Here is a 23,019-nt window from a genome sequence, read left to right as displayed (position 1 = left end):
AGCAAGTCTGTAGCACGGAACCTCCCTAATCCTGCCCTCCCCGTGTTTGGGATCCTTTATAACCTGGGATGCGGGGACTCCCGGGAATCCTCGTTCCTTGGCTGAATCTGTTCAGGTGTGTACAAGATAACTGAAGCCCTTATTTCATTGGGGATATTTTAGTGTTATGAAACCTTACTGATTCTGTTCTGCAGACAATCTCCTAACACCTCAAAATGCGAGCCTGAAAGCCCTGGCAAAATTCTCCCTGAAGTTCTGTGACAAGGGCTGCCGTTGCCTGCTTTTGCCAGCTTTGGAATTTGTGCTCTGGCCCAGTGGTTCCATCTCACAGAGCACATGTGTGCCAGAGGAGATGTCCAGAAGAGCTTGTTCTTGGAATAATCTCTGCATTTCTTGTTAAAAATGAATGGGGTTTTTATTAGCATGAGGAATTTTTTGACTTTAATCTTTGGCGCCTTTTTTTTTTTTTCATGGAGTAGGAGAAGAATGAGACTTCCTTGTGTGCATGAAGAGAACAGCCTTTGTCTCAAAACAAGTTTTTCCCAGACTGGGCCCTTCCTACAGCTGCCCTGGGAACAGAAATGTGCAAACAGCCCAGTTTTCATAGTGCCCAGTGGTTGGGATTCTTTTTGCTTGGTTGGTTTTTTCCCTCCCCTTTTCTTCTTTTTATTTAGCTTTTCTTTTAATTCAAACTCCATTGTTGACCTTGACACCTGATCTGTAGAGACATGGGCTTGATTTACACTTACAGAAACCTGAGCCTAAATTTGTCCTAAAAATGAGAAAGTGTATTTTTAATGGACAAGTTTGAAGATGACAGGGGTATCTTACTACACACAATTTGTATCTGTACATGGAAACTCTGAGGTTCGCAGAAATAAAGATCTGAAGGAATAGGGATTGGTTCTTTGCCAGCTTTCTGAAAAATTGTGGTGGTTAATTGTGGAAGGACTTGAAAATGATGGAGTGCCCCATGTCAAAAGTCATGGAATAAGTGAGGTGTGTGTAAGGCCAGACTGGAAGGGTGTTACTGGAGGTATTTCCCAGGTGTTCTGGGTTATCTTTGGAATGGGACTCAGCAGAGTTCCCTGCTTCCCTTCCAGTGCAGCAGAGCCATAAGAGAAGGTGAAGTTTAAACATAAGGAAAGAGGTCAGTAGGGAGCTTTCTGGTACAGTTTGGGCTCACCTGAGCATGATTCCTGGTTTGTTCAGTAGTCAAACATCTCCTGGCCTCTCTGAAAGCTCCGTTACTTTAATTAGGTCTGATAGGTTGTGATAGCCCATGCAAATCTAGGTCATTGCATATGTAAATGTGCAGCTGCAGTCCTGGCAGTGCCAGAACACATCAGCAGAGGTGTCCAGGCATGGGCAGCATCACCCCCAGCAGGCTCCAGGGCTCTGCACGGCAAAGGGGCTGGGGCACATTCCCCCACACCTGCCTCACGTTTATTTAGCTTGTCAGGTTCAGAAGTTGGTATTTCTGGGCTTGTGCTTGAAATACTAATTTACACTTAAGCACTCTTGGTGTAAACACACACTTCACTGATTTAGGAAAGGCAAGTGAAAACTGTTCTTGATTTTAGTGTGGATTTCTTTCTGAAAAATAAAGTTTTGTAGTAGTTGCCTCATAAAATGTTGTTAGAAGTGCTGCTCCTATTGTGAATAGTAACTCCAAGGTAGAAAATCTTTTGCTCAGACTTTATGTTCAAGAGCAGCTTAGGAAGCACACGGTGAAGGAAATGCTATGATTCCTTTCTGTTTTTAAATTAGGAAAAAGCGCTTTGTAGGTTTATGTGCTGACACCTTGTTTTGTCTGGGGAAAGTGGTTTCTCTGTACGGGTCAAGGAAATCACTTAGCAGCCCGTGTGTAAAACAGCTGGGAAGCAGAGATGTTCCTGGTGGAAAGCAGGCAAATGGGACACATCCCTGTGTGCAGGCTCTGCTGGCTTTGTCAGGCAAACAGCACCGGGCACTGATGTTTGTTACAGCGCCGGGAACGAGCTGAGTGTTCCCATCCCTGTGACGGGGATCGAGGAGAGCTTCTGTTTATCAGACCCCTGCAAAGAGAGGTTGCAACCAGGTTGAACTGAGAAGGCTGCAGGGGCTGGTTAATTGGAATATTTGTTTGTCTGCTTTCATCTTGCGTGGCCTTACTCTGGTGATAATTTAGTGACTTAGAGGAGAATGTATGTAAACAATAAAGCAAAGCAATTGGAGCCTTCTGCCTTTATCTGGTACCTGTAGGATGCCTGTTCCCTCATCACTGAGAGGATGCTCCCAGTTTATTGGGTAGTGTACACTGCCAAACTCGGAGAAATCAATCCTTGGACTTCCATTTTGGTTTGGTTTTTGTTCTCTCTGCCATGGAGCACAGCACAAGCACTGAGAGCTGACCACACTTTGATTGCAGTTAATAGCTGGTGGCTTGTTCCAGGGTGTGGGGGAGACGGGAGTGTTCTTCAGGGGAACCGTGCCCTGAGCTGCTTGAAGGAAGCACTTGGAGAAACGACCTTCCTCTTTCTGTGGGACCTGCCTTCAGAAATAGCTGCAGGTCCTAACGCTGGACTGAAAGCTTTCCCTGCATTTCAGATCTCGATTCCAGCCCTCTCCTGCTGCCCTAGGAAGTGACAGTGACAATAGTGACAGTAGTTGTCCCTTAGCACCCTCCCGGGACACTTGTGCTGGGCGTGGCTGCTGGGGTTGGGCCGCAGGCGATGGCTCAGCCCTGGGAATCCCTGCCCCAGCCCGTGCCTGGAACTTCTCTTTTTGTGCCTTTGATGCAAACTCTGAAATGGCTCGAGATGCTGAAACTCGAAAATGTTCTGCTTGGCACGTGTGCTAACTTTGAGTAATTAATTTTCGTAATTTCTTTTTTAAACATTGTTTGGCAGCCGTGCTAATTACAGAGGAGACCGGCGGGGCTCTGGGGAGCACTCGCAGCCCGTGGAGCCCCTGCTCCTCGTCAGGCTGCCTCTCTCTCCCTGCCTGGCTGTTCACCTGGCACCGCCGGGCTGCATCTCCCCGGTGCCACAGGCGGGCAGGGCTGAGGAGAGGCTGTGCAAGGAGGGAGAGCAGTTTGGGATTAATTAGTTACTTACGCGGAAGGCAAGACTTGAATTCCCTTTTCGGAGAAGTCATTTGGCTTCCTCCAGCCCGTGTTAGTGCTGCATCTGCGAGGGGCGAAGGCGTTTGTGGTGGGGCTGGTCTCTGTTCGCCGTGCCCACGAGCGGTGCGCGCAGGAGGGGCTGCGTGGCGCTCCGGGGTCCCTGACTGCCTTTCCTTTGACAGAGACATTTAACGTCGTTCCCGTATCGCTGCACCTTGGCAGATTTTCAGATTGAGAAAAAGATCGGGCGAGGCCAGTTCAGCGAAGTTTACAAAGCAACTTGTCTCCTGGACAGGAAACCTGTGGCGCTGAAGAAGGTGCAGGTGAGCGTTTCAGCGCGGGCTCCTGCGGGACGGGAGTGCTCCGAGGCTGCCGGGCAGAGAGCGCTGCCCTTCGTCCCTCGTCACCCCGCACTGCCTTCCTGTGCCCAAAGCAGGAGTGCGTAGCACCACTGCATTTCACATTTATTTTAAATTCCACCTTTTGCTTTATGGAAAGGGTTCACCGAGTTGTTATTAATATGTGAAACAGCGAGGCCCTGTGGCTGTGCTGGTGCTATCCCAACGCAGCTGAACCACGGGAATGTGGAAAGGAAAAAGTCTGGAGCTTGCTGGTGGAGTTGGAGAAGAATTTGTGAAAACTGGGATGTCAGAAGTGTACATTTTTAAAACTTGCTTGAAAGTATTGGGCAATATTCAGAAGAACATTTTATTTGAAGAAATTTGCCTTTAATCCTTCAACAGCTCCTCCAAACTCATTTCCAGTGACTTAGTGATCATTGCAGAATGAATATTAATGCTCAGAGTTATTGTTAATTAACACAGAGAAATCAGTGGAAGCTGTATCTGTTTAAAAGAGAAAAGTAAACATTTTGTCTTTTATTTACTGTATGAAATGAATAATAACTAAACCAATGAAAATCACAGCAGCAAATTCACAAACTTGTATCTTTATTTTTCGTGCTGCTTAGAATATTGCCTTTGGGTTCTAAAATTAGTTTTACCCCAATGTTATCCCTGTGGTGGTTTCAAAATAAAGAAAACATTGATCTTTCTTTGATCTGGGGATTGTGTGAATACTCATTACAGTAGAGGATGTACAAATTGGGGAAGGAAACACCAACTGCTTGTTAAAGTATAAAGTACTTTTTTGTTGTTGTTTTATTTTTATCTTCTATGTTTTTGTGTTTAAAGATTTTTGAAATGATGGATGCCAAGGCAAGGCAAGATTGCATTAAAGAAATTGACCTCTTGAAGGTAAGAATTTTTATTATTACTTTTCTCTTTTTTTCTTCCTTTTTTTTCCCCTCATTTTTTAGTTTTGTGTGGGTTTTTTGTTGTTGTTGTTAAAAAAATTGTTTTCAGGTTGGCAAATAAAGCTTTCACGGTAAAGGAGAAAGCAATTTTGCCTGTACATGTCATCTATGTGTGTGTATAAATATCACACATGAAAAACGTGTAATTTGTGTGTTACTGTCCTCCTTCCAAGTTTTCATTTAGTTTTGTTGCTCTTTTAAGGAGCAAAGAGACCTTGAGTATTGCAACCAACACTTGGGGGTTTGTTTCTATTTAATGGGGGGTAAAAATCGGTTATTGCTGAGCAAGGCGTCCTTCAGGACACTGCTTTTAAATTCCCATGGAAGAGGTGGTTTCACCCTGTTGGGTGGAGTTGCTCTCTGCTGAGGACATCTCCAGGGTGCTGTGCCTGTGGGAAATGCTGTTTCTCCCTGGATTTTGTGTGGAGCAGTTCTGCCCAGGCTGTGGGTGCAGCCACTGGGAAGGTTTTGCACGTGGGTGTGCAGGTGTTGTGTGTGGGAGTTGTCACGGCCCCCTTGTGACTGCTGCTCTTGCATTCCCTCCCTGTGCAGCAACTGAACCACCCCAACATCATCAAGTATTTGGATTCTTTCATTGAAGACAACGAGCTCAACATTGTCCTGGAGCTGGCTGATGCTGGGGATCTCTCTCAGATGATTAAGGTAAGGACGTGTCCTGGAGGGGCTGCAGACCACAGCTGGGTTAGAAGCACTTTCTTCCTCCTTTTGCGGTTTTGCACACCCACAGGTCACTTCCAGACCTGAACCAAAGTGTCTGGTGGCATTTTAAACACGCCAGGCCATGCCCTGAGTTTCTGGTCACTGCTGTCTGTGATCTGGTGGGACACTGTTATTTGTGAGGTTGATTTACTCGGTGTGATTGATGGGGACATTTAATTACTGTTGGGTTCACTATTCACATCGCCTGTCTGCCACTCTGAAGACATTCAAGGAAGTCTATTGACTTTCTTTGCAATGGGGATTTGGGTTTGAGAAAATGTTTCAAGTACTTGTTCTTCTTTTATGTTGCTCTTAGGAATACTTGTATTGCTGCAAACCAGCTTTAGTTAAGCTGTTACCACCTGCTTTTATATTTTCTTTGACATGTTAATCTTTAGACATACATCCCTTGTGAGAACAGATGTGTTATATCATGTTTGTTAGCACTCTCAACCTTCTCTTCATGTTTTACCTGGTTTTTGCCATCATTATTCTGTAATTATCATAAATGAATGTTCGGGAAGTTCTCCTCCTCCTTGTTGTCACAGTTAAAATATCTTATTAACAGATTTGTTTTCTTTGCCAGCAGAGCAGCGAGGCACTAGGCCAAAGGCTGTCAAACGAGTTACCCGTTCAGTCCACCGTCAATGGCTAAATTTGCAGGATCCAGGAAAATCTGCTGGGTGTCACAGGAGAGCCCCTGGGCGAGTGCCGGGAGCAGCAGTTGGCAGAGTCACTGCTGGGGACAGCCCCAGCTCAGGGGGGCACAGCTGCTCCTGCCCGCTCCCCTGGCCCTTCTGCTTTGGGCTTTGTCCTTTTCCCACCATCCTCTGGGAAACCCACAGCTCGTCTCGGGCGTCTCGTGGTTGTGGTTGAGGATGGAAAAAACCCAGGGACCGTGAGAGCAGCAGTTGTGGCTGTGTGAGACCTCCCCAAGGGTTCTGCTCCAGCTGGCAATCCTGGCTTACGAAAGTTTTACCTACAGAATTGTAAGATTTTGTGATATGAAATATTCATATTTTTTAGTCATCTGTAGTTTTTAGTTTAAAAATACTGACAAATACATTTATTTGCTTATCAGGGTAGATTTAATTAATTATTTAATTTTAAAAAATAGCTTTCTGTGTCATTATAGTAAGAGTTACATTTTCCAAAACACAACTGGTAGAGTCTTGGATTGGTGCCTTGCCCAGTGCTGAACTGTGCTGGCCTCCAGTGTCCACAGCTCTGTCTTCCCTCTGTATTTCAGGCTTGAAGAAGATGCATTTGTTTTTTTCAAGGTCATATAAATGAATGTTTTCAACTCATGCAAACCTAGGAATTCAATGTTTTTTTTATTTCTAACAGAGGTTAAAAAAAAAAAAAATTCCATGCCCTAAACCCAAGAGGGAACAAAAGCTTCCTCCTAAATGCAGCTCCAGGGCAGCAGGGGAGTTTCCTGTGTGGGTTTGGGGTAGAACAGCAGTGCCGGCCCTGGAAGGTGTGAGGGTGATAAACCCAGGGCCTCTGTCACGCCCCGCTGCCTGCATTATTTATGAGGGATGTAGAGCTGCAGGAAAACCCACCCGAGAGTTGGGACTTGCTTGTAAATGTCAGGCAAACCTTATTGGACATGACATTTAGAAAATTATCACTTGTGGTCTTGCATATCCACTCTTAAATATTTTAATGAGAATTAAATAATTTTATTGTGTATATAACACTTTCTCCCTCACCCTCTGTAATTCTTCTGTGCTCCCTCTCGAGTTTTGGGTTGAGACTGTTGCAATCTGTCAGATTTGCTGCCTGGGGAATTGCACAGTCGTGCCCCTTCACAGCTGATCTGCAAAAGAAAATTTGCCATTGCTCGAGTCAAACACGAGCTGGTAACAGCATTTCACGTAAAATAGAGAACGTGACAACGGACATCAGATGTCAGCGCTGAGAGGGAAGGCACGAGCTGCAGAGAGGGGCAGCAAGCCATCCCCTGCATTCCTGCTGCACATGGCAGCTCTCACAGGTGCCACGCAAAGGCTTTGGTGAGGCAGCAGGGTGTGCGTGCTCCCCTGTGCCAGGGCATGGGGGGCAGTGGGAAACCTCTGCAAGTGCTGGAGTGTGTTTTGTTAATGCTCTGGCTGTGGAGCTGGCTCAGTGGGAAGCCAGGGACCCAGGATCCCAGCCTGCAGTTTTGGGATGCCTGGCTGCGGTGCCAGACGCGCTGGTGTGCCCCCTGCAAAGGGAGAGCAGCTGAAGTCTGTAATGTTTGGCCTTCACTGAAGTGTGCAGCTGGCTCTTGATTCCTGTAGTGGCTTGAAGAAGACTTCAGCACTGCAGAGAGCCAGGGCCACGGTGCTGCTTTGTGCTGCCCATTGTTGTGGGAGCCTGGGGGCACCGGAGGTCCCTGGCACCGGGAGCTGGCACTGCCCAGGCACACCCAGCTGGTCAGGAGCGTCTGTGTCACCACAGAGTGCCCTCCATGCAGTATTCTAGTGTGCATCGAATAGGATAATTGTTCTACTCGATCAGGGGAGAATTTATTGGTGCTCTGGCCATCTTCTAAAACAGGGGAGCAGATTTCCTTATCCTTGTTAGCAGACAATGCAATAATGAATGTTTGCAAGGGGGTTTTTAATGGTCTTTTGTTTCTTAAGGCAAAATATTTGAGACATTTGTTGTTTTGAGGCATTAAATATGTTTTGCAAGGTAATTAAGGAGATTAATGCTAATCATAATTGTGTCCATTCAAAAATGTCAAACCTATTTAAGTGTATTTTTCATAATAGTTGTTAATTAGTGAACTGCATCGAAGTTTCCACGCGGAGAGGAGGAGTTAAAAGCTAATCAGAAGAAAAGTCATGCAGCTGCAGATTTGGAAGACTTGAGCAACCTGCAGCTGACTAACACAATTCCAGGAACGAGTCAAATATGTTGTGTTTTTCACTGATCTTTTATTTATTTCCTCCCACAGTATTTTAAAAAGCAGAAACGGTTAATCCCGGAAAGGACGGTGTGGAAATATTTTGTGCAGTTATGCAGTGCAGTGGAACACATGCACTCCCGCAGGGTGATGCACAGAGGTAACATTAATTCAGTCTCTTTTCACTGAATAATAATATAATGTTCCAATTAGTAAGCGCCTACATTCAAAAACAATTATGCTGATGTTCAGCCAATGCATGTTTAGAGAGGCTGGAGCCTGCGAGATGGATTCCTCCTTCTGTCTCTGCCTCATTGTTAAAGCATTCAGGCCGAAGTGAGGCTGGTGTTAGGAAGATGAGCTGCTTTGTATTCCAGACACTGGTATTAAGTAGAAGTGTCAAACTTGCCATTAGAAAAGTGTCAGAAATAAAATGCTGAGACTCCTGGATATAGTGAACTCTAAGAAATAGTCTTCATTATATTAGCTGTGACCTTAGAGAGTTGAGAAGAGTTTTCTTGTCTTGCAGGCTTTTCTGAAATATTAATACAAATATGTCCCACACTCTCATAACCTGTTCTCTATTTTCATTAATTATTTTTGAATCTCTTGTCTCAGAACACCTTAAAACTTTGAGCTCTATCTAAAAAATTACACCATTGCTTTCAGTGTCAGTGAAGTGCTTTGGGAGGGACTGGACTCAGAAAATTTCCCAAAAGGCACCAGCACCCATCTTGTCCTCTTGTTATTTCCTTGCTCCTTTGAAGGAGGGAATTCTTCACTGTAATTTTCAGCAGTGTGATATCATTTTTGCTCCATTACACATCCTCTGATGCAGTGTAGCAATTGTACCTGAATTAGCTCTGTAATTGGTGGTTGAAATGGGGAGCCTCTCACGTTGAGTCTGCTCTAACATGAGGAAAGAGCCTCTAACTCACTTCTGACTGCTTGGGAAACTGGGGTTCTCGTGGTTTCTACCCTCCATGAACCAACTGGGCTGCACAGAGCCCAGAATTTATGTATATGTGGACCAGTAATTACCCTTTGCATGAGGGGATGGTGGTGGGCAGTGCAGTTTCCTGTGGAAAGTGATCATTCCCAAAGAGAACTGGGCTCATTTCTTTGATTTCCAGCAGATAAAGAGTTGAGCCGTTTCCTACATTTTCCCTCGTTGGTATTTCTTGTGTGCTGGGAAGTGCACTCTGATTTTTGTGTCTGTGCAGAGCTGGAAGCCTTGGAAGATTGAGCCTATCAAAGCTCTAAAGGAACACGGTTCTGCTCGAGCCTCTTTGTACCCTGAGCGCTCCAGGCGATGCTTCTATTGCTGCATTAGAACCAAATAACCTTTTGTGGCTTTGACCTTTTACCTTTTTCTTCTTGCAGACATAAAACCAGCCAACGTGTTTATAACAGCCACAGGGGTGGTGAAGCTGGGAGATCTTGGATTAGGCCGGTTTTTTAGTTCTAAAACCACTGCAGCACATTCCTTAGGTAAGCTGGTACTCGTTAAGCAGGGCCTGGCGTGCGCTGGCAGCTCTGATGTTCACACACAGCGTGTCCATCCTGCCGTGGGGACACGAGTGGGACACGGGATGGGGGCTGCGTTTCCAGCCGTGTGTTTGAAATGCTCCTCGTAGGCATTAATAGGTATCTTCTGGTTTAAAATGGGTTGTTTTTCTCTGGAAGGCCTGGCCTGGTGTGTGTTTACAGCAAAGACAGGTTTTCCACTCGGAGCAGCCCTTTGGCTGCGCTGTGCTTGCTGGAATTCAGCGTTACCCCAATGCCTTTTACCTTTTTACCTTTGCTGGTCAGGGGCTGGGACTGCCTGAGGTGGGGGAGCCCTCACGGCTCATCTGTCCCCAGAAAGGGACTTCACTTGAAAACTTGAAACCTTGAAACCTCGCCTATGCTTTAAACATCCAGCTTTTCTTCATCTCTTCCACATATCTCAAGGTTGTCTTCCTCATTTTTACCGTTAACATTAATTCTGGTGCTATAGGAAACTGTGTAGTTCTGCAGTTCATTCTTGAAGTCTTACAGTATAATGTATTTCATAATTGTGTCTGTAACCTCTTGAGAGGTGGCTGGTTTTCCATTTGTATTAAGAGGTCTGAATTTTTTGAGCAATGAAGGAACTTTGGCTTTTGGTGCAATATTTAAACTCTTTTAAGCTAATATCTCTCAGTTGACTTTGGAACGTACGATATTCGTTTCACTATTTGTGTTTTGCTATTTCTTCTGCTCAGTGTGTCTTGCTGAATCCATTCTTAGTTCATTGGTAATGCTGGCCAGCAGCACTGGGCTTGTTTTGCCTGCCTTGTTTTGTGTGTGCCTAAAAAATAGGAGGCATTTCTATAGCTTACTTTCATAAAATAGGAGATTTCAGGTTTCCCTTTGTATCAAAAGCTGTCCTAGGATATATCCCCACTGTACTTAATAGATGAAAATAAATCCTCTTCACAGGAAGTTACAATCACATCAGCTGAACAGGCCAAAGTATGATCATGTCTAATTATATGATCTTATCCAGTTTGACTGCTGCACTTATTATATTAATAAGAATAAATTGGGGCTTGGAAACCGGCTGCACATGTAAGCCAAGCTTGTGACCTTTACCAGGGCTGCTCCCTCTTAATTGAGAGAGCTGGAGTAGGGAGAGCTCAGCCCTGGTGCACAAACCCTGCCCTTCCTCGCATCACCGATGTCCTGCCAACGAGGGAGAGGTGCAGGGAGCAGCAGTGAGTGGCGCTGGAGGTGCCCTGGGAGGGACGGACACATCACCATTTCCAGCCCTTCCTGGATCCAGGCGAAAAAGAATGTTAACCGCCGGAGAAGACGCAGCCGTGATGCTTCTTTCTGATTTTTTGATAACTTGCCCGAGATGGAGGTGTCGAAGCGGCAGGAGCTGGGCTGATGTTGGGTTTGGTTTAATGAAGACGTTTGCTGCAGGAGCTGGGAGGGACGAGCGCTGGGAGCAGAGCGCGGCGGCTGGGCTGCGGCGCTTCCCGGCGCTGCGTTACCCCGGCAACGCCCCCGCCATCGCTCCTCTGGCTGCTGACCCATGAATCGAACGTGCGGCTTATGCAAATGCACTCATCTCATCGCTCCCTTCGCTTGGATTTGCTAGCAGCAGACTGGCATGAAAGGGCATCAGGCAGTCCCGACCCGGCTGACAGGTGTAGCAGGGGCTCGGCAGCGCCCGCCGCCGCGGCGGGAACGGAGCCGTAATTAGAGCAAGGAACAGAATGAACGTCAGATGAATTACCAGGCAGCAGATCATATTTGTCAGGAAGGATTGCATACATAAAAATTAAGTGACAGTACATGCCGAGGTAATGAAAGAAAAATGAAAGATTTGCCTGTACACAGCTCGTGAGATGCCGGCGAGCGCCGTGCTCCGAGCGCTGGCGGGAGCCGGGAGCGGCGCCGGGGCAGCGCAAGACCTTGGGGCACGGAAAGCCCCGGCCCCTGGAAAACCCCCTGGAAAACCTCCACGGGCACACCTGCCAGAGGGGCAGCACGGGCACCTCCAGCCTCCCCCAGGGCAGCAGGGACCGGCTGGGGCTGCGGGAGTTCATGGGGCACCACCTCAACTGCTCCTTTTCCCTGAAGACCAGACAGGAGATGCTTCTCCCAGAGGGAAGAGCTCTTCCTGTACAAGCCTTACTAGGAAATTCACCTTTTGGAGATATTGGGTGTAGCTGAGGTGAATTTTACTACTTGTTATAACATGGTGGTTTGCCTTCCTTCTGTAATTTTAGACTTTGGCAACCCTAACATTAAGCTGGTGGATCTTGTTTTAATAGGAGCTGTAATAAATACAGAGGGTTTCCATTAATATTGCAATGGATAACTTTTTTGGGAACCGATGTGATGTCCATTTTTAGCCAATTAAACGTGGCATTATCCAGAGCTTCTGACTGGCTTTACAATTTGAAGAAATGAGAGGAATAAGAAAAGCAACCAACTAAACCCCAAAAGAAACCATTTTTACACAGAATAGTCTTCTTTTGGAGCAGATGATTTATTATTTATTCTTGGACAAGAATACGCTTGGAGCAGATTTTCCTTTTGGGAGATTCACGTAAGTCAAATCTTCCCAGTTTAGAACATGCCAATAGCCCTGGATTGGAGAACGTGGGGTGTTACACGTTCCTTCTGGTTCCCGTTTGGATGTGAGGGTGAACAGGGAGGAACTGAAGAGCTCTTCAATAAATGGACCATTTGTCTGCCTTTTTTTCTTTCTTTTGCTTGCCAAGCCAGTTTGCCATCGGAAACAAAACCCCAGGGCTTGGAGAGGCTGGTAATCAGGACTTGGTAAAAAAAGAATGGACACAAGAAATCCACTGAAAATGTCACCAGCCAATATCGTGTGTGTTTGGAGTTCTTGGTTTGCCTCTAGTACAGTATTTGTGGAAGAAAAGAGAGATGCAGGATTGCTGCAGGTAGATTGTAGTATTTACATGGGAAAAACCCAACCAGCCAACCAAAATCCCAACCCAGCCACAGAACCATAAGGAGTTTGGTAGGGTTGTGTTATTTAATAATAATCATGAAAAACGAAGAGGTTAGGGCAACGGGTCTTGTAACAACAGCTGCAATACTATGCACAAACTATTTATTGTTTTTCCCTAAGGGTAAATAGATTTCATCTGCTTTTTTGTTTGTTTCCCCCATGAAAATTAGTGGGGGCACCTCACACTGAGATTTGAAGGAATTTAAAATCTATTTGAGTGTGTTTGACCACAGTTTTACTTCAGCTAGTTCCCAAATTCTCCTGGGAAAAGACCTGAGCTTCCATGTTGGAAATACATGCCAAAGAATGCAAGAGTTTAGAAAGGGATACTTGAGAATTCAACTCCATCTAAATAATGCTGGATGTTTTTCCTGGTAACCTACAAGTGTGGATGGAGAGGGTGAGCCAGGTGAGAGACACAGACTCTCATTTTCCAGCAGGATTGCTTCCCTGCTGTGTTTGCACCACCAGATAGCACTGAAACGTACTCAGATATTTTTCTCAGCTATATGTGCGTTCATGGAACATGCACTGGTGTTGCTCATGCTAAAGCTGAGTTGATAGTTCTGGAAAATCTTTATTACTATTTGAAAAACTGGACTGAGCCATGTTTGCACAGGTGAGAGGAATGGAATTTGAATTTCATTTTGGAATAACTTTGTCACCTTTGCCTTTGTGTTTTCCTGGTGAAATAAGAGACTCTGCTCCTAACCTTAAGTTGGAATAATTAGCATTTCCCTACCGTGGATGTTGCAGCTATCCCAGGGTTGTTGTAAATCATGGGCAGTGCTGGGAGAGCAGGAATGCTCTGGCATCACTGAAGTGGCTGATATTGAAATGAAGGGCTCCAACTTTTGGGAACAGAGCTGGAAGCTCCTTCCTTAACCATAATCTTCCCTATGGTTTTGCGACCTTCATAACTTCAAATGCATTACTCTACCACCTGGTGAGTAGTATTGAATCTGAGCAACATTTTGTATTTTCAGCAGGGCAAATGCTGAAGAAAGTTTCTGATTAATAGTCTCCGATTAGACTGTTCTTGTCAAATTGACTAATGGGATGCAAGGGCGAGCCCCGAGTGATTGCACTGGAAACCTTGTGCAGTTTTCTAGAAGATGCTCATTACAGGAGATTCCCACGTAATGTTGGACAGGCCATGAAGAGAATTGGCCTTGTCAGTCTTTTATCATGACAGTTATTTAAAAATTAATGCATCGGTTTTGAAACGCACAGACCTGCTTGTTTGTACATTTGCTGACAAGACTACAGTAATGATAGGTAAATGTGCAAGGTGGACTCCAGGAAATGAGCTCAGGCGTGGAGCGCTCCTGGAGCCATTAACGGGCTGGAGCAGCCCCGTGCCCCGCTGGGGGCCAGTGACGCACTGAGCCCTGCCACAGCCCTGCCCCAGTCACAGCCACTGCCCTGCCACAGCCACTGCCCTGCCGTTGTCACTGCCACAGTCCTGCCCCAGCCACTGCCCCGTCACTGTCCTGCCACAGCCACTGCCCTGTCACTGCCCTGCCCCAGTCACAGCCCAGCCACTGCCCTGTCACTGTCCTGCCCCTGCCACAGCCACTGCCCTGTCACTGCCCTGTCACTGTCCTACCACAGCCACTGCCCTGCCACAGCCCTGCCCCAGTCACAGCCCAGTCACTGCCCTGTCACTGTCCTACCACAGCCACTGCCCTGCCACAGCCCTGCCCCAGTCACAGCCCAGTCACTGCCCTGTCACTGTCCTGCCACAGCCACAGCCCTGCCACAGCCCTGTCACTGCCCTGTCACTGTCCTGCCACAGCCCTGCCCCAGTCACAGCCCAGTCACTGCCCCGTCACTGCCCCATCAGCGCATGGTCTGAAGCAGCAGTGGAGCTGCCCAGCAGAGCTGCAGCCATGGCAGCAGGGCCTGGCTCTGGAGCCCACAGGCAGTGACCTGGAATAAGGGAGTGCCAGAGCAGCCGTGGCTCCAGGGCCCCGGTGCTGCCAAGGGCACAAGTGGGGCTGGTGCTGGCGCTCCTCCTGCCAGCCTGGTGCTCCACAGCTCCCGGAGCTCCTGCAGCTCCTGGCACGGCTGGCACAGCAGCAGCGAGCCGGAGTTGCAGGGGGGAAAGTGTCTTACACTGCGGCTCAGTGGGGACTTCCAGAAGTGTCTTCCACAACTTCCTGGAATGAATCACCGTTTCTTCTGCAGCTGTATATTTTTAAGCAGGAAAATGAATCATTGCTATCGCAGCCAAGTCAGTTCTTGTACAGAAAGCTGGCAGATGTGTGGGAATTACTTGGAGAGCTGTACTGCCCATGGTGTGGATGCTGCAGGCACGTGGGACAGAGCCATGGAAAGCCTCTGAACGAGTCCTGTCTGCTCCTGGTGTCCGGGGAAGTTTCTCTGTGTAGTCCAGTAAAAATCCTTCACTAGCAGGGCTCTGGTCTCCTCCCTACACAGGAGCTGTTCATGGGAAATTAAACCTGGGCAGCTCCGGGCTGTTCCAGTCTGCCCTGCACCTCCTGAGCATGGGAACAAAATCATCTCCTCGTGTTACTTTGTGGTTTAGTTTTTATAGAATTTGCAAAAATGTAACTTCCCATTAGAGCGCTCTTCACATGAAAGGGAGGTAATTTTTGAGTGAATGACCTGAAAGCAGGAGCTGAGTTCATTGCACAGGGCAGCTGATCGCTGAACATCTTGAGGGTCCAAATAAATTACCTTCTCTGTGCTGGGTCACCTGTGCAGGTGCCAGGGCCTGGTTTTGCCTCTCAGGGTTGTTGCTTTGTGCCCCAGAACTCATTTGTTTCCCACAGTGTGCAGATCCCTGTGTAGGAATGCAGGGGAAGGGGGTGGCTGTTCCTCCACCTCCAGCACCACCCTTCTGCTTATTAGTCCTGCAGCTGTCTTCAGCAGCATTTCAGATGGAGAAATTGTAAACTGAATGTTACAGGCAAATTAAACATTTGCCATCTTGTGAGGAAAGGTCTTTAATTAGGAGAAGGATATGCTGGAATGCCAAAAGGAAAAAAAAAAAAAAAAATTGACAGGGAACGGACAAGCAGGGGAAGCAGGAGAAAAGAGCATATACAGTCCTTGGATGTTTTAATAAATGATGTATCTGAGGATTATTTGATGTAGTTGAGACTGCCAGGATGTCTTGTATTTTCAGTACCACAACTGAAATTTATTTAGGATTTAAAAAAGAACCTTTTTGAGGTAAGGAATTTATTAATAATTTCCTGTAACTTCTGTCCAAAATACTGAGTCAATTTCTTTTGATAAAATACAGACTTGTGGAAGTACATAGAAATGCCCCAACTTCTGACATAACTGCAAGTTGGAGCAGGGTTTTAAAGTTGGGAACGATTATCTTGTTTTTTTCAGACAGGTTTTGCATTCCTGGCTGGTGCTGGCCTCAGTGTGTCCCCTGCAGTGCCCGGTGAGCTGGCAGAGGTCCCTGCGCCCGGGTCACTGTGTGACACTCAGGGATGTGCTGGCCCCCAGTCCTGCTCTGGGGTCACAGCCATGACACCAGGGCAGGCTGGTGAACCAAGAGGATGATCCCTTCCAGTGCCTCTGTCCCTCCAGGGCACTCTGAAGGTTCCTGGGAGCCTGGAAGGGAAACAAAACGTTTCCCAAATGTCAGAAATGCAGAAGATATTTTCAACCACGTGCACCATTCTCTGCTCTGTATGTGATGCTATCTTTGGTTCTCATCAGCTCTTTGTGCTACACATGACCCTTTAATGAAGTCTCTCTCTATGATGCAGGTTGCACTGTCCCTTGTGAGACAATAACCACTGGTTTGTTTGGTTTTTTTTTGCAGTGGGAACTCCCTACTATATGTCCCCAGAGCGAATACACGAGAACGGCTATAACTTTAAATCTGATATCTGGTCTTTGGGCTGTTTATTGTATGAGGCAAGTATCTTCTCACTTTTTTCCCCCTGGGTTTTCCATAACCACACAGGCTGGGACAGGAATTGAGTAGGCCAGGCTGCCTTGTAGTCAGCTTGAGAATCCTTAGAAAAAACTGTCTTGTTTTGTGTTCGTCGTGCACCTTCTGAGCGTGAACAAAGTATTTTAATTTTGGGAACTTCCAATAATGAAAAATAGAGGCTTTGTGTAATATAAAACTAGTGTCTCTGACTGCTGTATTATGGCTGGAAGTTTTTTATTGCACATTGTCTTACAGCTTGAGGCACAGACTCAGAGCAGACACGTTTGGATGAACTGCCCACTGTGCAACTGGTTCTTAAAAGCTATTACATGTATTTTGAAAATAAGTGTTAGGATTTTGTAACCGTGCTTTTGGTTTTGTGATTTCATTTTTAGCAGGGATCAAAGGGTATCAAACAGTGTTGTACTCCTTTATAATCTAATCTAAATATTTTTTTAGATGGATGCTTCTTCTAATTCAAGTGACAGTGCATGCCAGCATTTAGAAAGCTTTTATCCCCACCCAGAGAATTAAAAATCCCTGGGATATTTTGTCAAGAATGTTGCTCACATCCTCTTTGGTTAACAAATGATGGGAACTGATGACATTTTGCTTCTTAATACAACTTCTGGTAATGACATGAAATTAGAGAATAAACAGAAATGTAATTTATTTTGTGAGCACATCAGATGTGAGAACTACTCTAGCTGAGCATGTACTTCAGCTGGTTGATTAAACAAACATTGTAGGACATGACGGGATGAAAGTAAATTTTCCCATTGGATCTGTAAGGCTCAGAGCTGCGGCCGCTGGCCCTGCCCTGGGTGCTGGCCCTGCCCTGGGTGCTGGCCCTGCCCTGCCCTGCCCTGGGCGCTGGCCCTGCCCAGCTCTGCCCAGCCCTGCCCTGCCCTGCCCTGCCCTGGGCGCTGGCCCTGCCCAGCTCTGCCCAGCCCTGCCCTGCCCTGCCCTGCCCTGGGTGCTGGCCTGCCCAGCCCTGCCCTGCCCTGGGCGCTGCCCTGCCCTGCCCTGGGCGCTGCCCTGCCCTGCCCTGGGTGCTGGCCCTGCCCTGCCCTGGGCGCTGCCCTGCCCTGCCCTGGGTGCTGGCCCTGCCTGGCCCTGCCCTGCCCTGGGCGCTGCCCTGCCCTGCCCTGGGTGCTGGCCCTGCCCTGCCCGGCCCAGCCCTGGGTGCTGGCCCTGCCCTGCCCAGCCCTGCCCAGCCCTGCCCTGCCCTGGGTGCTGGCCTGCCCAGCTCTGTCCTCCAGTGCCCGGGTGCTGCTGCAGTGCTGGGTTGCTCTGACTCACTCCAGGCTGAGCTCCCGGAGATGGGATTCCAGATTTATGCACAGAGAAATATTTAGCGTTGTGCTAAGATGTGTTTTTGTTGCAGGCAATATGGTCCCCTTATGGCACAGGAGTCTTGGTAGTCCTTGTATTTCAAGAAGCTGAATTAATTGCACACTAAACATAATTCTCTGGTAGGAGTAGCAGTACTACAGTAACATCTGAAGGATTTGGCATGGGAAGCGTTTTTAAATTTCCTTCCTACGTAGGTAAGCCTTAACTTAGGGAACAGGAGCTGTGAGATACTGCAGATTCCAGGGAGGACTGGACAGGTACCAATTTTATCTTCAGTAGTTACAACTACTTGACTTCTTAAACTTTCTAGAATTTTGAAAATTAAGCGTCAGATCGGCGTGGCTTTGAAGGAACTGTTTTATCTGCTCTAATGTCTCGTAAGGAGAATGTTTTTCCATTTGGCTTAGATGTAAGGAAGGGACGCTTGTTTGGGTATGAGTCACTTCTGATATTTCTCCAGATAGATTGTGTAGATAAGCTGAAGGGAGATTTAATGTACAAATTGCCTTCAGAGACACGTGTGTCCACTGGAATCCACTTAGGGAACATTGAGGGCTTTGGGACATGATGCCACATAGCACCACTTAACTTTGACATTGATAATCATACAGTGATTTTTATTAAATCTTATCAATATAGTAGTAACTGTCTTCATCCCTCACTTCCTGTAGATATCTGTCAGCGAGATAACTTGGAGGGGATAAAAATAAGTTGTTAATTCCCAGAATGTAGCTACAAGCAATGACTTCAGCAGTTCTGGCAAGACGATCAATTTAAGCACTAACAGGGATTCCCATCTCTGGATGTTTGAACCAGTCATGCTGCGTGGTGGGCGTTTTCCATGGAGATCTGCCTGGCCTGGGGTAATTGCTCTAATCAAAATGTCAGGAGCAAACCCCAGTGTAGCATCACAGAGCTGTAGTTAGTGAGATACTTGCAGTGCCTGTGGTCATGGCCCTGCAGCCCTGACTGCTGTAGTCACAACTGGGTGCTCTCTCTTTCCGCTTTATTTCCCTGCATTTACCCTCAACACATCCCAAACCCTACAGTGTTTCCATTTCTTCCTTCCTTTTTGCACATGAGCACTTAACTAAACCTGGAATGGAGAGTTAATGGGAATTGGAAAACCCCTCTCAACCTCCCTGGCATTATTGATGTGTGTATTGAGATCTTGGAGACCCTGTTTAACCCTTGCTTGCTTTCTGTTTTCCCTGATGCCCCCATTAGTGCTCTCCCTGGAACAGCCCGTGCCGGGTTCTCCAGTTAGTTTTAACTGATTGAGAGCAGTTTGCTATCAGTCCTGCTTGGGGAGTAGTCTCTAACTGGACTCTGCAATTTTTCTCCTACTGATTTGCCTACTACTGTCACAACAGCAATGAATTAACGATGACACTTCACGTTTTGCCTTCACAAATCTTCCAAATGCTCCTGCCCAGTGCTGGGGTTCTTTGGGATCCTGTCAGGAGACTCTTCCACCTCAGCTCTGTAGGTTTGTGAGGAGTAACTTAGTGTTACTCCTGATAGTGGTGGTGAGGAGTGAGGAAGAAACATAGTAACTTCAAGTTCTTTAAAAGATAGATGTATGTTTTAAACCAAGGGTGGTTTCACTTGGTGTGTCCTGCATTGCTCAGCACTTGGATGGGAGTTGGTGCTGAGGTTTTGGTGGGACCCCCTGGATGCAGCCCCTTCCTGCAGTGCCTCAGGGAGTCCAGCCCAAACAAAACTGCTTCTCTGTCACCAAATCACCAATAATCCATCAAACTTTGTTCCTCGCTGTGGGGTAATAGATTGGAGGATTTGGTATTGGCTCTCTTCAGTTCTGCTGGGAGCTCAGTGTGTGTCAGAAGGAGCCAGAGTTCTGCAGACACGTTCACTGCACAGGTAACGAGCAACAGACCATTAATCATCAAATAACCCCCTCAGTGAGAAGCATCAGCTTCAGCTGGCTCGGGATGAAACTCAAAGAGGAAAAGAACCAGATTGATGAAGAACATTTTCTGTAGTTTTGTTCTCAAAGCTGCCTGAGATACTCTTTCCTAAATAGCAGATTTCCAGCAGGAGATAAATTTGTTTTGAGGTTGTTTTGGGGTTTTTTAAAAGATGAAGTACATTGCTCATGCTTACAAGATTCTTCATATTCTAAGCAGCTAAATGTCCAAAGAGAGGGAGAGATGATTTTATCTGAGGGGGTTTCAGAGTTGTCCTAGAGCCAGTTGAGTTCTTGCTGGTGGGTTGGTGGTTTGAGCATCCTATTTCTTGTTTGTTTTTGTGTTTTTTTTTTCCTTGGGAAGGCTGGCAGAGTCTGGCACCAGCCCTGCAGGGGCTGCAGAGCTGTTGGGGTCTTGGAGCAGCCTGGGCTGGGGAGCAGCAGATTCCTTGCTCTGCTCACTGGCAGATAACAGAATTGGCTCTTGCAAACTGGCAGCACTGAGGGCTCTCAAATCCTTTGTGTTTCTTGAAACATTTTCTGTTTTTTTTTCTCTCCAGATGGCAGCTCTTCAAAGTCCCTTCTATGGAGATAAAATGAACCTGTTCTCTCTTTGCCAAAAAATAGAGCAATGTGACTACCCACCTCTTCCAGCTGAACATTATTCTGAAAAGGTAAATTGGAAGTGTGGTGTCAGGGGAATGGGGAGGTGCAGTGAAGTTTTCTCCAGGCACAGGGAAAGGGAACCCAGGAGAACCCCCCCTCTCTAGGGAAGAACAGGGGATGGCCAGGGGGTCCTGGATACCTGGCTGAGCAAATTACTTCTGTGGTATCTGAATACTGATAAGCTAAATCAAGACAAAAATGGTTTCTTAATGTGGGGAATATTGTGAAACTGAAAGTCTATGATGCTGGCAGTGAGCCATGGGAAAGCCCTCTCCTTGTTTCCTTTCCCATAAAACATTTCACAGAAGAGCACTCTTATGTTTATTTATGAAGTCTTCAGTGTGTGACAAAGTGGGGAAGGATTCATTTTAAGAAAAGAAAAGCTATTTAGTTAAATGCAATAAGCACTTCTACAGCAGCTGCACAGGGGCTTTTAGAGTCCAGCTTTGTGTGTCTGAACATGAGGGATGGGGGGCAGCATCTGAACCAGGGCATAAACCCCATGTCCCAGTTCCTGCTCGCCCAGCTGCAGACACGTGTGCTGGGTTTCCTCAGGGCCTCTTGAGATGAGCTTGACTTTTTTCTGCCTCACCTAGACAAAGCAGCTGGTTTTCCTTAACCTCCTCATTCCTTACAGTTGCCTTCTATTTGAAAGGAAATGGCTAATGGAATTCTAAATGTTTGCTATATCCTATGGGGTTTTTCTTTTGTTTCGCTCTCCCTCAGCATCCTGAGGAGGAGGCAGGATGCCGGGAAATACCGAGCGCAGCCGGGCTGGCCTCCGCCCTGGGAGGGACCCTGCACCACGCCTCACTTTTTGCTTCATTTTTCCTTGCAAAGTAACTCGTGCAAAACGATGCTTTGAGAACTAGTCTGTAGAAGTGAATTTTAAATTTTTTTTGCTCCAAGCCCCGTAGCAGCACCCAGCTCTGCGCATCCCTTTACCGTGCTGCTGCAGCTTGCATTTCAGGAGATGCCTGTTGGCAGCAGAATTAGTGTAAGTTGACAGATGTGTTTCCTGTCTTTACAATTACTGTCTGTTTGCTTCCCTCTGGCAGTGCTGAAGTGTGTGTAGTGCAGTGATAGTCAGGGTGAGAAGGATGGTTTAGAGCTCCAAGGTGCCGGGTCCCAGAGAACTGCAGATGGTTCATGCACTATTAACGGGACGTTGGCTCTGCCTGTGGCTGCAGCTCCTCAGCTGCTGCTGGTGCTCACTGGAACAGCACAAACAGGGAATTAGAATGGGGCTCCAGTACCAACAGCATCCAGTGTGCTACTTCTGTGGAACATGGCAGTGTTAGGGGCAGAGCCCCTGCTTTCGTTTCCTTTCAGGGATGTTCTCTCCTCTATGGCCTTTTGTGCCTCACCAGTCCAGATCCCCCTGTGAGCGATTGCATGCTGCTGAAGTGGGAGGAGGAGCTGGGATCCAGCCAGGACTGGTTTTCTATATTGGGAACAAATCTGCTGGTAACTGGAGATGCTGGCTGGTGCTGCTGCTCCAGGCTCAGCCCGGTGGATCCTGTAGGTGCTGGTGAATGCCTGTGAGGACAGAACTGCCCGGGCTGTGTTCGGTGCTGCACGCACAGGGGAGCGCAGCTGCTGTTTGGACAAAGGCTACTGATAGCACAGGGCCTGTTTTCAGTAGTTTGTGGGAGTTTTGTGGTCAGGGCTGACACGTGTTCAGTCACGGGTCTCAGGGTTGTGAAGGCAGCGATGTCCCTGCCCTGGTCAAAGTCACCAGAGAATGGGGCAGGGCCAGGCAGCAGGGCTGGGGTCAGAGCAAGGACTGGGCCTGGCTCCATCCAGAGCTGGAAACCTTGGGTTCGTTTGTTAATGCAGCTGAAGCCGTGTGCTTGATAGCTCTATGGCCATGCTTTTAATTACCGGTAAAATAATTGGCACTGTGGCTACTGGGAGGATGTGAGAAGATCAGAGGCTCAAGGCTGTTTTTCCTGGTGCCTCAGGGGTACGAGCAGCTTTCAGTGTCTGTATAATTAAAAGCTACAATCTTTCATGTGCACAATAAAGAGGGCTGGGAGGTGGGGAGACTCTAGCCCTTCTGCATTTTATTTATTAAACGTAATCAATGACCAGTTTCTCTTCCTCATACAGGTTTTTAGGAAGCACCAGGGTCTCATAGCTGTGTCCAGTAGGTACTGGAAGTCTTGGTTTGGTGCTGGGTGCTGGTGCAGGAAGGGCAGCACAGCTGCTGCCCCCGACAGCTCTGCTGGGGCTCCCCCTTTCCTCCGTTCCCTTTCACTGGCAGCTCCCTCCTCAGCTCCCACCTCAGTCGCCTCTTGGAAGTGATCTCAGGTTTCCTTCCTTCCTCTGTGTCCTGCTTGTGCCACTGGTGCCTCGCTCTGTCCCACGCTCTCCCCAGCCCTGGGTCCTCCTTCAGGATGTCAAATATTCTGGGGTTGGGGAAGATTTAAATCTTTAGTGAAGATTTGGTAGAAAAGGTTCCCCCTGGCTCTTTTGGAGGTGAGACACACACGCCTGGATTCTGCAGAGTGCCCCAGAGCTGGGCAGACATTCCCGGCCTTCTGCAGGAGACAGCAGCGGATTCCCTCAGGTGTTTTTCTGTTTTTCTGT

The 23,019-nt window shown here is 47.3% G+C and overlaps 1 protein-coding gene across 3 annotated transcripts in view; it reads left to right on the top strand.

Annotated features, from left to right (window-relative positions):
• NEK6 (NIMA related kinase 6) overlaps positions 1-23,019 on the top strand; it is a 49,908-nt gene that overhangs the window by 20,916 nt on the left and 5,973 nt on the right. For 2 of the 3 annotated variants that reach the window (XM_040083356.2, XM_040083355.2), the window contains exons 3-9: positions 3,289-3,429; positions 4,300-4,362; positions 4,974-5,084; positions 8,089-8,197; positions 9,421-9,528; positions 16,365-16,459; positions 20,322-20,435. In XM_040083356.2, coding sequence (XP_039939290.1) covers positions 3,289-3,429; positions 4,300-4,362; positions 4,974-5,084; positions 8,089-8,197; positions 9,421-9,528; positions 16,365-16,459; positions 20,322-20,435 — 741 coding nt within the window. Of the gene's footprint in view, positions 1-3,288; positions 3,430-4,299; positions 4,363-4,973; positions 5,085-8,088; positions 8,198-9,420; positions 9,529-16,364; positions 16,460-20,321; positions 20,436-22,539; positions 22,938-23,019 lie in introns of those variants that run through there. The other variant, XM_040083354.2, reaches the window with a different exon arrangement.

The sequence above is a fragment of the Hirundo rustica genome, chromosome 20 (assembly GCF_015227805.2).
Source record: "Hirundo rustica isolate bHirRus1 chromosome 20, bHirRus1.pri.v3, whole genome shotgun sequence".
Lineage (NCBI taxonomy): Eukaryota > Metazoa > Chordata > Aves > Passeriformes > Hirundinidae > Hirundo > Hirundo rustica.
The sequence above is the reverse complement of the archived record's forward strand: the minus strand, read 5'-3'. Positions and strand labels throughout refer to the sequence as shown.